Below are 15792 nucleotides of genomic sequence, written 5' to 3'. Positions count from 1 at the left end.
TGGACGAGAGAGTTCAGAAGCTCCTTTCGAACAAGGGGTCCTATGTGCAAATGTAACATCACCTAGAATAAAGTTTTGAGTTGAAAACTGTTTGATTTCAGTTTGTAATAACCTGCTAATGCTTATCATTTCAAAAATGACATTTTTTTTGTTCTTTATTAAAATGAAAAGGTTGAAAACTCTGCTGTGCATAATAATTTGAAACATGCATTTTGAGTGCAGTTTGAGTTTTTTATTTTTTTAAAAATATACTGTTATCATAGGCAGTTTGTACAAAAATCTTTCAATTGTACTCTAATAGTTATTTGACTGGAAAATTACAATGACTGCAATTCATATAGATAATTTGGGTGAATCTGAGAAAATATTATTTGCATAATAATTTGGAACACAGTGTATATATTCACCTGTACAGGTCAGTTCTGGTATATGACTAGGAGCAGGGAGCGATTACAGGCTGTGATATTCCAGCTCTCACTCACTATATATTCATCTGTACAGGTCAGTACTGGTATATGACTAGGAGCAGGGAGCGATTACAGGCTGTGATATTCCAGCTCTCACTTTAGATCCACATGTGCCTATCTTCAGATGCTCGGTTAGTTTTCACAATATGATCAGGAACAATCGGACATACAGAACTGCCCAACTTGTTTCCCAGTAACAGTTTGGGACTGAGAAAAGGTGATACCATGGGGAAAAGTTCCTGTATATTCCTTCTCCTGTGTGAACACGTTCTAATCATGCGACTAACCAACACCCAATTCCATCAACACAGACCACCAGATCCAACCCCATAAACACACGACCCCAAAGCCAACACCTCATCCTAACCACCATCCAACCATCTGCGACCTTGAAAACCCTCCGTCACAAACAGTCCCAACTACTACTGATCTGCCATCATCACTAACCTGCTCATCCATCTCACAGACCACCCAGATCCAGTGGGGACAACAAACAGCCAACTCTGACCACCACTGACCCCACTAGTGCCCAACCACCAGACCCCGATAAGCAACTCAAAAAGAACTGATTGAAGTAGTAATGAGCATTACTGGCCACATAGTGAAAGCGGCCCTTCACAGATATGCACCGGTGTGTTGAGCGTCTCCAGCACCCCAAACAGTGCAGTGTACAGGTGACCCTACAGATGGGCGTACAGAGCGTCTCCCTCCAGCACCCCAAACAGTGCAGTGTACAGGTGACCCTACAGACGGGCGTACAGAGAGTCTCCCTCCAGCACCCCAAACAGTGCAGTGTACAGAGCGTCTCCCTCCAGCACCCCAAACAGTGCAGTGTACAGGTGACCCTACAGATGGGCGTACAGAGCGTCTCCCTCCAGCACCCCAAACAGTGCAGTATACAGGTGACCCTACAGACGGGCGTACAGAGCGTCTCCATCACCCCAAACAGTGCGGAGTACAGGTTACCCTACAGATGGGTGAAGAGAAGACTCCCTCTACATGGGGTGAAGGTGCTCTCTGCAGGCAGGGGTGTAGGGAGCACTTTCTGGAAACGCCATGTGTAAAGGGCACCGGCCCTCCCTGTAGATGAGGGCTATAGGCTGCGACCTGCACCCATCACGGGGACACACAGGGTTAGGACCTCACCTTGGCCTGGAAGTGGACGCCATGCTGGAAGGCTTCCTCACTGTGCTGTGGCGCCCTGGAATCACAGCCGTCATCCACAAGGTTGTACCTGCTCCTCACAGGCATGCTGCCCTCACCCCGCTCCTGTCACCGGGGGGCTGCAGCTCCGGGGTCTCCACACTTCAGAGATCAGTCTTCATTCTGGGTGAAATGAAACAGCAGCGCTCAGCTCCCGTCTGTCAGGGTCGGTGCAGTGATGTGTGATTACCGCGGGCACGCTGCTCTCCGGTTCCCGCTCCTTACCTCTCACGTCCGGGCTCGCTGCTCTCCGGTTCCCGCTCCTTACCTCTCACGTCCGGGCTCGCTGCTCTCCGGTTCCCGCTCCCTGGAAAACATCCGCGCTCTCCGACTGCGCAGATTTGAATGAATCCTGAGTGCTTTCAGCCCTGGACTCGGCACCATTCGCCATTGGCTGAAAGTTCAGTCATGTGCCAAAGGCGTCCAATCATAGAGGAGAACAGCAAGAACTCATCCCATTACAGGAGAAAGCTAACTGACAAAACCGCAACAAAACCATAATATCCCGACACTGCACCCTGATAACAGCCGCTACACCTGATACTACACCCTGATAACAGCCGATACATCCCGATACTACACCCTGATAACAGCCGATACATCCCGATACTACACCCTGATAACAGCCGATACATCCCGATACTACACCCTGATAACAGCCGATACATCCCGATACTACACCCTGATAACAGCCGATACATCCCGACACTACACCCTGATAACAGCCGCTACACCTGATACTACACCCTGATAACAGCCGATACATCCCGATACTACACCCTGATAACAGCCGATACATCCCGATACTACACCCTGATAACAGCCGATACATCCCGATACTACACCCTGATAACAGCCGATACATCCCGATACTACACCCTGATAACAGCCGATACATCCCGATACTACACCCTGATAACAGCTGATACATCCCGATACTACACCCTGATAACAGCCGATACATCCCGACACTGCACCCTGATAACAGCCGATACATCCCGATACTACACCCTGATAACAGCCGATACATCCCGATACTACACCCTGATAACAGCCGATACTACACCCTGAAAACAGCCGCTACACCTGATACTACACCCTGATAACAGCCGATACATCCCGACACTACACCCTGATAACAGCCGATACACCTGATACTACACCCTGATAACAGCCGATACATCCCGACACTGCACCCTGAAAACAGCCGCTACACCTGATACTACACCCTGATAACAGCCGATACATCCCGACACTACACCCTGATAACAGCCGATACACCTGATACTACACCCTGATAACAGCCGATACATCCCGACACTACACCCTGATAAAGCCGATACACCTGATACTACACCCTGATAACAGAGGATACATCCCGACACTACACCCTGATAACAGCTGATACATCCCGACACTACACCCTGATAACAGAGAATATATCCCGACACTACACCCTGATAACAGCAGATATACCTGATACTACACCCTGATAACAGCTGATACTTCACCCTGATAACAGCCGATACATCCCGACACTACACCCTGATAACAGCTGATACATCCCGACACTACACCCTGATAACAGCAGATGCACCTGATACTACACCCTGATAACAGCAGATACACCTGATACTACACCCTGATAACAGAGAATACATCCCGACACTACACCCTGATAACAGAGAATACATCCCGATACTACACCCTGATAACAGCAGATACACCTGATACTACACCCTGATAACAGCTGATACTTCACCCTGATAACAGCCGATACTACACCCTGATAACAGCCGATACATCCCGACACTACACCCTGATAACAGCCGATACATCCCAACACTACACCCTGATAACAGAGAATATATCCCGATACTACACCCTGATAACAGCCAATACTACACCCTGATAACAGCCGATACATCCCGATACTACACCCTGATAACAGCAAATACATCCTGATAACAGCCGATACATATCGATACTACACCCTTATAACAGAGAATACATCCCGATACTACACCCTGATAACAGCAAATACATCCTAACACTACATCCTGATAACAGTCGATACATATCGATACTACACCCTTATAACAGAGAATACATCCTGATACTACACCCTGATAACAGCTGATACATCCCGATATTACACCCTGATAACAGAGAATACATCCCGATACTACACCCCGATAGCAGCAGATACATCCTGATACTACACCCTGATACTACAATGAAAAAACTTCGGCCCAGATCATAAAACTAACGGGTAAGTGGTCTGGAAAATGGACAACTCATACCCCATCGCCGTCTAATAGTGCCTACTCAGAAACATATATGTACACAGGAGAAACACGAGTACAATGGCATAAAGAAACTTTGTTAATTCATAAAATAGCAGTGCATCAATTACAACAGGTATTCCAAAAGGTGCAAACATGCGGATATATCAGCCATAGTAAGTAACTGAACCTAAGAGTAAGGGAATGGAAAAAAGAGAGAAGAGGGGGGAAAAGGAAAAGATCCGTCCCCAGAAGGGCCCAAAAGAGCAGTAAACAGGAAAAAGACATAAATAGGAGTCAGGTGAACCTATGTCTCAATTATGCATATGGTAGACTAACATAGCCAATTCCATAGGGAGACAATGAATAACTCACTCAATAGGCAAAAAGAGCCGAGCTCAGAGAGGGGACCAGAAGAAGGGCAAAGAACAACGGCCAGCCGAGCCCCGACGCGCGTTTTGCCGGTAGGTATCGCTTTTTCAAGAGGCATGGATACTGAAGCCACAAGGACCTCTTAAATACGCCCCCAAACAATCACATGTATGGTCATGTGATCGATAAAGATGGCCGTTCATCGACCGATGCTCATGGCGCATGCGCCGGGATCACCACCACTTCCATGCCACCGCCCCATCCATCATGACGTCGGCGCTAATCCGGAAGTGCTGCTTGCACAGCATCCGGTGAAGCGCCGAGGCCATAAAGACAGCTGAGCGCAGACATGGAGCGTAAGGAGCCCGGTGCATGCGCACCGCATCAGTAGATACATGAAAGTCCAACCAATTATATGAGTATATAAAACTAGTCACATAAGTGAATAATGATCACAAAATAGCATATCTACTACTCAAGAAATGTCCACATCTAGTATTAGAGGTGATACACAGGGGTCAAGAAAGCCTCCAGTAAATAAAGTCACTTCAAATATTATACATCGAGAGAGGAGACATGCAAGCAAAAATATATATATATACACTAGACATGGGGACAGCCACAAGGGAGAGGGCCAACTTTGTGAGAGAATATATTCATATAGATGCGTCGTTCATCCAATCCATTTCATATGAGGCAGAGAAGAAGTCCACAAAAATCAGTACCCCCAGATGGAATGGAGCAACATAGGAGGTCCTTGAAGGAAGATCACTAATTAACAGAAGACAATAAGACATAAAATCAAAAGCAAGAATAAAATCACAAATATAAAAACAAAAATGACCATAGTGTAGTCCCTCATAAAGAGATGTAAACAGGGCCAACAGGAGAGCAAAAAAGGAATAGTAGAAATTTATTTATATCATTCAATAATTGCCTAATTAGTATAGCTATATTTTAGATGAAATGCAAAGATAAAACACAACCCATTTCAGAGAAATGGCGAGAACCCCAAATTCTCATTTAGACCCCGCAGCGCCAAGGTGTCAAGAGTGACAATCCATCTGGCCTCTTTTTGGGCCAGAAGGCGCTTAGCATTTCCACCCCGGGAGCCCAGATGTACAAGGTTAATGCCATGTACTTTTAAAGTTCGGGGGTCACAATTGTGAACGGCCCTAAAGTGACGTGGTAAAGTCTTGAGTTCCCGGGGGTCAGCCACCCTCCGAGCCGCACCAATGTCCCGCACGTGTTCACGAACCCTTATTCTAAGCTCTCTCGTCAATCCCACATAGATCAATTGGCACCCACATGTGGCGTAATACACCATGTGTGGTGCCGCAGGAAATGTAATTACAAATATTGAAATGACGGGAGCCATCAGAGGTAATGAACGACGTGCTACGTAGGACATTGGAGCAGGCGGCACAGTGGCCACACGGAATCCAGCTTCGAAAGACAGGCCTCAGACTTGGCGGAGCGCTTTAGACAACGCGGATACAGCAACCGTTGCATCGTCCGTGGATATGCGAGGTCACGGGGTACCCCCCGTAACCATCTGATATACGAGGGAGCTTAGAATAAGGGTTCGTGAACACGTGCGGGACATTGGTGCGGCTTGGACGGTGGCTGACCCCCGGGAACTCAAGACTTTACCACGTCACTTTAGGGCTGTTCACAATTGTGACCCCCGAACTTTAAAAGTACATGGCATTGACCTTGTACATCTGGGCTCCCGGGGTGGAAATGCTAAGCGCCTTCTGGCCCAAAAAGAGGCCAGATGGATTGTCACTCTTGACACCTTGGCGCCGAGGGGTCTAAATGAGAATTTGGGGTTCTCGCCATTTCTCTGAAATGGGTTGTGTTTTATCTTTGCATTTAATCTAAAATATAGCTATACTAATTAGGCAATTATTGAATGATATAAATAAATTTCTACTATTCCTTTTTTGCTCTCCTGTTGGCCCTGTTTACATCTCTTTATGAGGGACTACACTATGGTCATTTTTGTTTTTATATTTGTGATTTTATTCTTGTTTTTGATTTTATGTCTTATTGTCTTCTGTTAATTAGTGATCTTCCTTCAAGGACCTCCTATGTTGCTCCATTCCATCTGGGGGTACTGATTTTTGTGGACTTCTTCTCTGCCTCATATGAAATGGATTGGATGAACGACACATCTATATGAATATATTCTCTCACAAAGTTGGCCCTCTCCCTTGTTGCTGTCCTCATGTCTAGTGTATATATATATTTTTGCTTGCATGTCTCCTCTCTCGATGTATAATATTTGAAGTGACTTTATTTACTGGAGACTTTCTTGACCCCTGTGCATCACCTCTAATACTAGATGTGGACATTTGAGTAGTAGATATGCTATTTTGTGATCATTATTCACTTATGTGACTAGTTTTATATACTCATATAATTGGTTGGACTTTCATGTATCTACTGATGCGGTGCACATGCGCTGGGCTCCTTACGCTCCATGTCTGCGCTCAGCTGTCTTTATGGCCTCGGCGCTTCACCGGATGCTGTGCACGCAGCACTTCCGGATTAGCGCCGACGTCATGATGGGTGGGGCGGTGGCATGGAAGCAGTGGTGATCCCAGCGCATGCGCCATGAGCATCGGTCGATGAACGGCCATCTTTATCGATCACATGACCATACATGTGATCGCTTGGGGACGTATTTAAGAGGTCCTTGTGGCTTCAGTATCCATGCCTCTTGAAAAAGCGATACCTACCAGCGAAACGCGCGTCAGGGCTCGGCTGGCCATTGTTCTTTGCCCTCCTGCTGGTCCCCTCTCTGAGCTCGGCTCTTTTTGCCTATTGGGTGAGTTATTCATTGTCTCCCTATGGAATTGGCTATGTTAGTCTACCATATGCATAATTGAGACATAGGTTCACCTGACTCCTATTTATGTCTTTTTCCTGTTTACTGCTCTTTGGGGCCCTTCTGGGGACGGATCTTTTCCTTTTCCCCCCTCTTCTCTCTTTTTTCCTTTCCCTTACTCTTAGGTTCAGTTACTTACTATGGCTGATATATCCGCATGTTTGCACCTTTTGGAATACCTGTTGTAATTGATGCACTGCTATTTTATGAATTAATAAAGTTTCTTTATGCCATTGTACTCGTGTTTCTCCTGTGTACACACCCTGAAAACAGAATACATCCCGACACTACACCCTGATAAAAGCCGATACTACACCCTGATAACAGCAGATACATCTCGATACTACATCCTGATAACAGCCAATACATCCCGACATTACAGCCTGATAACAGCAGATATATCCCGATACTTCACCCTGATGACAGAGAATACATGCCGATACTACACCCTGATAACCGCAAATACATCCCGATACTACACCCTGATAACAGAGAATACATGCCGATACTACACCCTGAGAACAGCCGATACATCCCAATACTACACCCTGATAACAGAGAATACATCCCAATACTACACCCTGATAACAGCTGAAACATCCCGATACTACACCCTGATAACAGAGAATACATCCCGATACTACACCCTGATAACAACCGATACATACCGATACTACACCCTGATAACAGCAGCTACATCCCGATACTACACCCTGATAACAGAGAATACATCCTGATACTACACCCTGATAACAGCAGATACATCCCGATACTACACCCTAATAACATACCCTGATAACAGCAGATATATCTCGATATTACACCCTGATAATAGCCGATATATCCCGATACTTCACCCTGATAACAGCCGATACATCCCGATACTACACCCTGATAACAGAGAATACATGCCGATACTACACCCTGATAACAGCCGATACATCCCGACACTACACCCTGATAACAGAGAATATATCCCGACACTACACCCTGATAACATCCGATACTTCACCCTCATAACAGCGGATAAATCTCGATACTACACCCTGATAACAGAGAATACATGCCGATACTACACCCTGATAACAACCGATACATACCGATACTACACCCTGATAACAGCAGCTACATCCCGATACTACACCCTGATAACAGAGAATACATCCCAATAGTACATCCTGATAACAGCAGATACATCCCGATACTACACCCTAATAACAGCCGATACTATACCCTGATAACAGCAGATATATCTCGATATTAAACCCTGATAACAGCCGATATATCCCGATACTACACCCTGATAACAGCGGATACTACACCCTGATAACAGCAGATACATCTCGATACTACACCCTGATAACAGCAGATACATCTCGATACTACACCCTGATAACAGCCGATATATCCCGATACTACGCCCTGATAACAGCGGATACTACACCCTGATAACAGCAGATACATCCCGATACTACACCCTGATAACAGCCGATACTACACCCTGATAACAGCCGATACTACACCCTGATAACAGGCGATACAGATTCCTGACACTACATCCTGTTAACAGCAAATACATCCCGACACCACACCCTGATAACAGCCAATACATCCCGACACTTCACCCTGATAACAGCCGATACTACACCCTGATAACAGCAGATACATCCCGATACTACATCCTGATAACAGCCGATACTACACCCTGATAACAGCAGATACATCCCGATACTACATCCTGATAACAGCCGATACCGCATCCTGATAACTGCAGATACAACCCGATACTACACCCTGATAACAGATAATACATTACGATTAGTGATGAGCGAGTATGTTCTATTAACCCTTTCGCCGAGTATGCTCGGGCGAGCACCGAGTAGTTACAGCTGCTCGGTGTTATGTTTAAATCACTCCCGTGTGCATGATTTGCGACTGTTTGACAGCTTTATTACATGTGAGGAATGATTGTTTCTTTTGCATTCCTCACATGTAATAAAGCTGTCAAACAGTCGCAAATCATGCACACGGGGAGTGATTTAAACATAACACCAAGCAGCTGTAACTACTCGGTGCTCGCCCGAGCATACTCGGCGAAAGGGTTAACAGAACATACACACTCATTCCTAATTACGATACTACACCATGATGACAGCCGATACTACACCCTGATAACAGCAAATACATCCCGATACTACACCCTGATAACAGCCGATACAGATTCCTGACACTACATCCTGATAACAGCAAATATATCCCGATACTACACCCTGATAACAGAGAATGCATCCCGATACTACACCATGATAACGACAGCTACATCTCGATGCTACACCCTGATAACAGAGAATACATCCCGATACTTCACCCTAATAACAGCTGATACATCCCGATACTACACCCTGATAACAACCGATACTTCACCTTGATAACAGCCGATACTTCACCCTGACAACAGCAGATACATCTCGATACTACATCCTGATAACAGCAGATACATCCCGATATTACAGCCTGATAACAGCCGATACATCCCGATATTACACCCTGATAATGTCACACTGTCACAGAATACTGGGGGTAAGGGGCCTAAGCTGACCCTAAGCTGGGGCCCTGACTAATCCCTCAACCTGGAGGTACTGTTAAAGGTACAGAGGTCCAGGCCGCCAGCGTAACCCCTACCTCCTGAGGATCCCTGCACCTCTAGTCCTGAGAAGGACCCCGATCACAACAATTGGGAACCAGAAATAATATGCCCACACACAGTATTTAGACGAACGAGACAGTACAAGGGAAAAACCAAAACCACCTTGCATACAACTTCTACACAACTACAACAGAGGGAACACCAACGGGAAAGGAGATAAATGATAAAGCGAGGAAAGGGAAAAAACACTTCCAAATACACTTATCTCAGCAACTCCAAACACCACGATCCGCTCTGTAAGTCTGAATGAAAAGCTTTCACCGACACTTCCCAAACAGACCAGCAGGCATTTGAAGGAGTCTCACTAAATCAACATTGATTGCAGCTGGGCGAGGCTGGACCTCGTCTAGCACAGAGAGAGAGAGAATTAACTCCCTCACTGCCGAAAACACAAAGCACCAAAAAGTCAGCTGCGAGAAGTCAGGCTGTGTAATCGTGACGATCTTCGTGGCGACACACCCGTGACAGTACCCCCCCTTCTACGAGGGGCCTCCGGACCCTCAGGGCCAGGTTTATCCGGGTGAGTCGTGTGGAAGGCCCGAACTAATCGGTCTGCGTTAATATCCGACGCAGGAACCCACATCCTCTCCTCAGGACCATACCCTTTCCAATGAACCAGGTACTGAAGGGACCGGCGATTAAAACGTGAATCGATGACCCTTGATACCTGGAACTCCAAGTTACCATTGACAACCACAGGAGGGGGAGGTAAAGGTGACGGTACCACCGGCGCCACATACCTCTTAAGCAATGATCTGTGAAACACGTTGTGAATTTTAAACGTAGGGGGGAGGTCAAGACGGAATGCCACCGGATTAATAATAGAACTGATTCTGTACGGCCCGATGAACCTGGGACCCAGTTTCCAGGAGGGAACCTTAAGTTTAATATTCCTGGTAGACAACCATACCTGATCGTTCACACTTAGGTCCGGACCAGACACTCTCCTCCTATCAGCCATACGTTTGTATCGGTTCCCCATAGTATTCAGATTCTTCAGCACCCCTCTCCATACTGAAGCGAGAGATGAGGAAAATCGTTCCTCCTCCGGAACCCCCGAAGAGCCCCCCCTACTGAAAGTACAAAACTGGGGGTGAAAACCATATGCCCCAAAAAACGGGGACTTACCAGTGGACTCGCTCCGCCTATTATTGAGAGCAAACTCTGCCAGAGGTAGGAAAGAAGCCCAGTCCTCCTGGTTCTCTGACACAAAACACCGAAGATATGTCTCCAAGCTCTGGTTCATACGTTCCGTCTGACCATTGGTCTGAGGATGAAAAGCCGACGAGAATGACAAATGCATCCCCCGCCGTGCACAAAACGCCTTCCAGAACTTGGACACAAACTGAGACCCCCGATCAGACACCACCTCGGAGGGTACCCCGTGAAGCCTCACAATCTCCCCAATGAACACCTGCGCAAGAGTTTTAGCATTAGGGAGAGCCGGAAGAGCGATAAAATGTGCCATCTTGCTGAACCTGTCCACTACAACGAGTATGACCGTTTTACCCGAAGACGGAGGGAGGTCCGTAATAAAGTCCATAGACAGATGAGTCCAAGGACGCTCCGGGATCTTCAAAGGTAAAAGGGCCCCAGACGGACGGGTATGTGAGGTCTTAGAGCGCGCACAAACCCCACAGGACGCGACAAAAGTTACCACCTCTTTATGTAAGTTAGGCCACCAAAACCGACGCGAGAGGAGATCCACAGTTGCTTTACTCCCCGGGTGTCCTGCAAAAACTGAGTTATGGTGTGCCTCGATCACCTTTTGTCGCAACTGATCTGGAACGAACAGTCTCCCCGGAGGTCCAACAGGGGCGTCCCCCTGAGCCTCCAATATCTCCTCCTCCAGCTCAGAGCATACTGCCGAAACCACCACCCCCTCCTGAAGAATAGGAATCGGGTCGTCCGTATTCCTGGCCCCAGGGAAACTACGAGATAAGGCATCCGCCTTTACATTTTTAGACCCAGGACGATATGTAACGACGAAATTAAACCTGGTAAAAAACAATGACCACCTAGCTTGTCTGGGATTCAGACGTTTAGCGGACTCCAGATATAGCAGGTTCTTGTGATCGGTGATGACGGTGACCGGATGAACTGCCCCCTCCAAAAAATGGCGCCACTCCTCAAAAGCTAACTTAATGGCCAAGAGTTCCCTATTGCCGACATCGTAATTCCTCTCAGCGGACGACAATTTTTTAGAGAAAAAGGCGCACGGATGCCACTTACCAGGGGACGAACCCTGTGACAATACTGCTCCCACCCCTACCTCGGAAGCGTCTACCTCTACAAAGAATGGCTGAGACGCATCAGGTTGAATGAGTATGGGTGCCGAGGCAAAACATTTTTTCAAGGAGGAGAATGCTTGACAAGCCTTGTCAGACCACCTAGAAAAATCCATCCCCTTTTTAGTCATGTCTGTGAGAGGCTTAACCATGGACGAGAAATTACGAATGAACTTCCGGTAATAGTTAGCAAACCCCAGGAAACGTTGTAGTGCCTTAAGATTCTCCGGCCGATCCCACTCAAGAACTGCCCGCACTTTCCCAGGGTCCATACGAAAACCGGACGCTGAAACCAGGAAGCCTAAAAACTGGAGTTCCTGTACGGCGAACACACACTTTTCCCACTTGGCATACAGTTTATTATCCCGCAAGATCTGTAACACCTGTCTAACGTGCTCCTGATGAGACACCAGATCCGGCGAGTAAATTAAGATATCATCCAGATATATGACAACAAACTGTCCCACCAGGTGGCGAAAAATATCATTAACAAAGTGTTGAAACACCGCCGGGGCATTAGTCAGACCGAATGGCATGACAAGGTTCTCATAATGCCCCTCCGGAGTGTTAAAAGCCGTCTTCCACTCATCCCCCTCCTTCATCCTAATCAGATTGTACGCCCCCCTGAGATCCAACTTAGAGAACCATTTGGCGCCCACGATCTGATTAAAGAGATCGGGAATAAGTGGGAGCGGATACGGATCTCGGACCGTAATCCGATTAAGTTCACGGAAATCCAGGCAAGGGCGTAGGCCTCCATCTTTCTTCTTAACAAAGAAGAACCCCGCGGCCACCGGTGAAGATGAAGGTCTAATATGCCCCTTAGCCAGACTTTCAGAAATATAATCCTTCATGGCCTGCCTCTCAGGACCAGAAAGGTTATACAACCTAGCTTTAGGTAACTTGGCCTCAGGGAGCAGTTTTACAGAACAGTCATACTCGCGATGAGGAGGTAGTTCCTGACACCCATTCTCCGAGAATACATCCTCAAAGTCCGCCAGAAATGGAGGTAAGACCCAAGGAGTAACCGCACCGATGACCGTGTTCATGCAGTTTTTATTACAGAATTTACTCCATTGGCTTATCTCTCTGGTTTGCCAATTAATAACCGGGTTATGCTTAGCTAACCAAGGAAGGCCCAACACTATAGGAGTGGGAAGACCCTCCAACACGTAGCAAGACAACAGTTCTTTATGTATTGCCCCCACTTGAAGTTTTACGCCATGCACAGCTTGCAAAAAACTTCCCTGACCGAGAGGCCTGGCATCGATCGAGAATATGGGGATGGGTTTAGCCAACTCACTCAATCGCATACCTTGAACCCGGGCAAACCGAGCATCAACCAGATTAGCCCCGGCCCCACTATCCAGAAGAACAGATATCCTCTCAGTTCTCGCACCCACCACCACCTCCGCCGGTACGAGAAACTGAGACGAACCTAGGGACGAAATACCTACTCCCAGATTGCCGTCCACCACACAACCTGGGATCAACAGTTTTTTCGACGACTCTTTACTCTGCAAGGGACGGGATGGACACCCCCCAATAAAATGTCCCTTTTTCCCGCAGAGGAAACACCTTCCTGTCTTATGGCGCTCCACCGGTCCCCTTCCCCGAAATGATGTCCCTCCTAATTGCATAGGCTCCTCCGGACTGACCAGGGGAACCACCATATGAGGGGACCTTGTAGGAGGTGGAGACATTACAGGGGGTAGAGTTATCCCGCACCTCTCCCGAAGCCGTCTGTCAACGCGAATGGCAAGGGCCATAGCGGCTTCCAGTGACGCGGGAGAGTCATACTGTGCCAACACATCCTGTAATTTGTCGGATAAACCATGACAAAACTGGCTCCTAAGAGCCGGGTCATTCCACTGGGTGTCCGTGGCCCACCTACGGAACTCCGAACAGAATTCCTCCGCCGGACGATCTCCCTGCTGAATCCTACGTAACTTAGACTCAGCAAGGGAGATCCGATCTGGGTCATCATATACGAGTCCCAGAGCAGCGAAAAACCTATCCACTGACTGGAGAACCGGGGAGCTTGGGGGAAGAGAGAACGCCCAAGATTGTGGGTCCCCTTGTAGGAGCGAGATGACAATTCCCACCCTTTGTTCTTCGCTGCCCGATAACCGAGGCCGCAGCCGAAAGTACAATTTGCATGCCTCCCGGAAAACAAAAAACTTGTCCCGCCCCCCAGTGAACCTGTCAGGGAGAGCTACTTTAGGTTCTGGTCCGGCTTGCTCCAGAGGATGCAAAACCTTGGACCTAACGTCCGCCAGCCCCATGGACAAACTCTGCAACTGCCGAGCTAGACCGGCTACTGGATCCATGGTAGCTGGAGAAAAACTAAGTTGGTCGGTGAAAATGTCACACTGTCACAGAATACTGGGGGTAGGGGGCCTAAGCTGACCCTAAGCTGGGGCCCTGACTAATCCCTCAACCTGGAGGTACTGTTAAAGGTACAGAGGTCCAGGCCGCCAGCGTAACCCCTACCTCCTGAGGATCCCTGCACCTCAGTAATCTAGTCCTGAGAAGGACCCCGATCACAACAATTGGGAACCAGAAATAATATGCCCACACACAGTATTTAGACGAACGAGACAGTACAAGGGAAAAACCAAAACCACCTTGCATACAACTTCTACACAACTACAACAGAGGGAACACCAACGGGAAAGGAGATAAATGATAAAGCGAGGAAAGGGAAAAAACACTTCCAAATACACTTATCTCAGCAACTCCAAACACCACGATCCGCTCTGTAAGTCTGAATGAAAAGCTTTCACCGACACTTCCCAAACAGACCAGCAGGCATTTGAAGGAGTCTCACTAAATCAACATTGATTGCAGCTGGGCGAGGCTGGACCTCGTCTAGCACAGAGAGAGAGAGAATTAACTCCCTCACTGCCGAAAACACAAAGCACCAAAAAGTCAGCTGCGAGAAGTCAGGCTGTGTAATCGTGACGATCTTCGTGGCGACACACCCGTGACAGATAACAGATAATACATTACGATACTACACCCTGATAACAGCCGATATATCCCAATACTTCACCCTGATATCAGCCTATACTACACCCTGATAACAGCAGATACATCCCGATACTACACAGATTCCTGACACTACATCCTGATAACAGCAAATATATCCCGATACTACACCCTGATAACAGCTGATACATCCCGATATTACACCAGAATATTACACCGATATTACAGAGAATAATAATAATTGGGTTATCGTGAAGCTGACAGTGATGGTACGGGGCGTAAACATGGATTCCAGGCTTTGGAACCCAGAGGTATGACACCATACTCTCACTGGTCGCTTGCCGATACCCATGTGGCGAGTAGTCTGGATCGCGTGCTCGCGATTCCGGACGAAATACTGACAGCGTGACGGCACGGTGAGATATTGCGTGATCTCCCCGGTGTCGTCTCTGTGGGTGATCCCTGACAACCCTGATAACAGCACATACAACCCGATACTACATCCTAATAACAGCAGATTCACCCGATACTGCACCCTGATAACCGCAGATACATTACGATACTACACCCTGATAACAACCGATAC

At 47.4% G+C, this 15792-nt stretch overlaps 1 protein-coding gene across 3 annotated transcripts in view; it reads right to left on the bottom strand.

Moving 5' to 3' along the window:
• LOC141154627 (carboxyl-terminal PDZ ligand of neuronal nitric oxide synthase protein-like) overlaps positions 1-4070 on the bottom strand; it is a 43274-nt gene extending 39204 nt beyond the window's left edge. For 2 of the 3 annotated variants that reach the window (XM_073640841.1, XM_073640843.1), the window contains exons 1-2: positions 1896-4070; positions 1614-1793 (exon numbers count right to left, since the gene is read on the bottom strand). In XM_073640841.1, the coding sequence (XP_073496942.1) occupies positions 1614-1718 (105 nt within the window). In that variant the 5' untranslated portion in view covers positions 1719-1793; positions 1896-4070. The remainder of the gene's footprint in view (positions 1-1613; positions 1794-1895) is intronic. The other variant, XM_073640842.1, reaches the window with a different exon arrangement.
• Positions 4071-15792: the final 11722 nt, after the last annotated feature.

The sequence above is a fragment of the Phyllobates terribilis genome, unplaced genomic scaffold, assembly GCF_046119375.1.
Source record: "Phyllobates terribilis strain yellow unplaced genomic scaffold, ASM4611937v1 Scaffold_7__3_contigs__length_470593459, whole genome shotgun sequence".
NCBI lineage: Eukaryota > Metazoa > Chordata > Amphibia > Anura > Dendrobatidae > Phyllobates > Phyllobates terribilis.
This window is presented reverse-complemented; position numbering and strand designations above follow the sequence as displayed.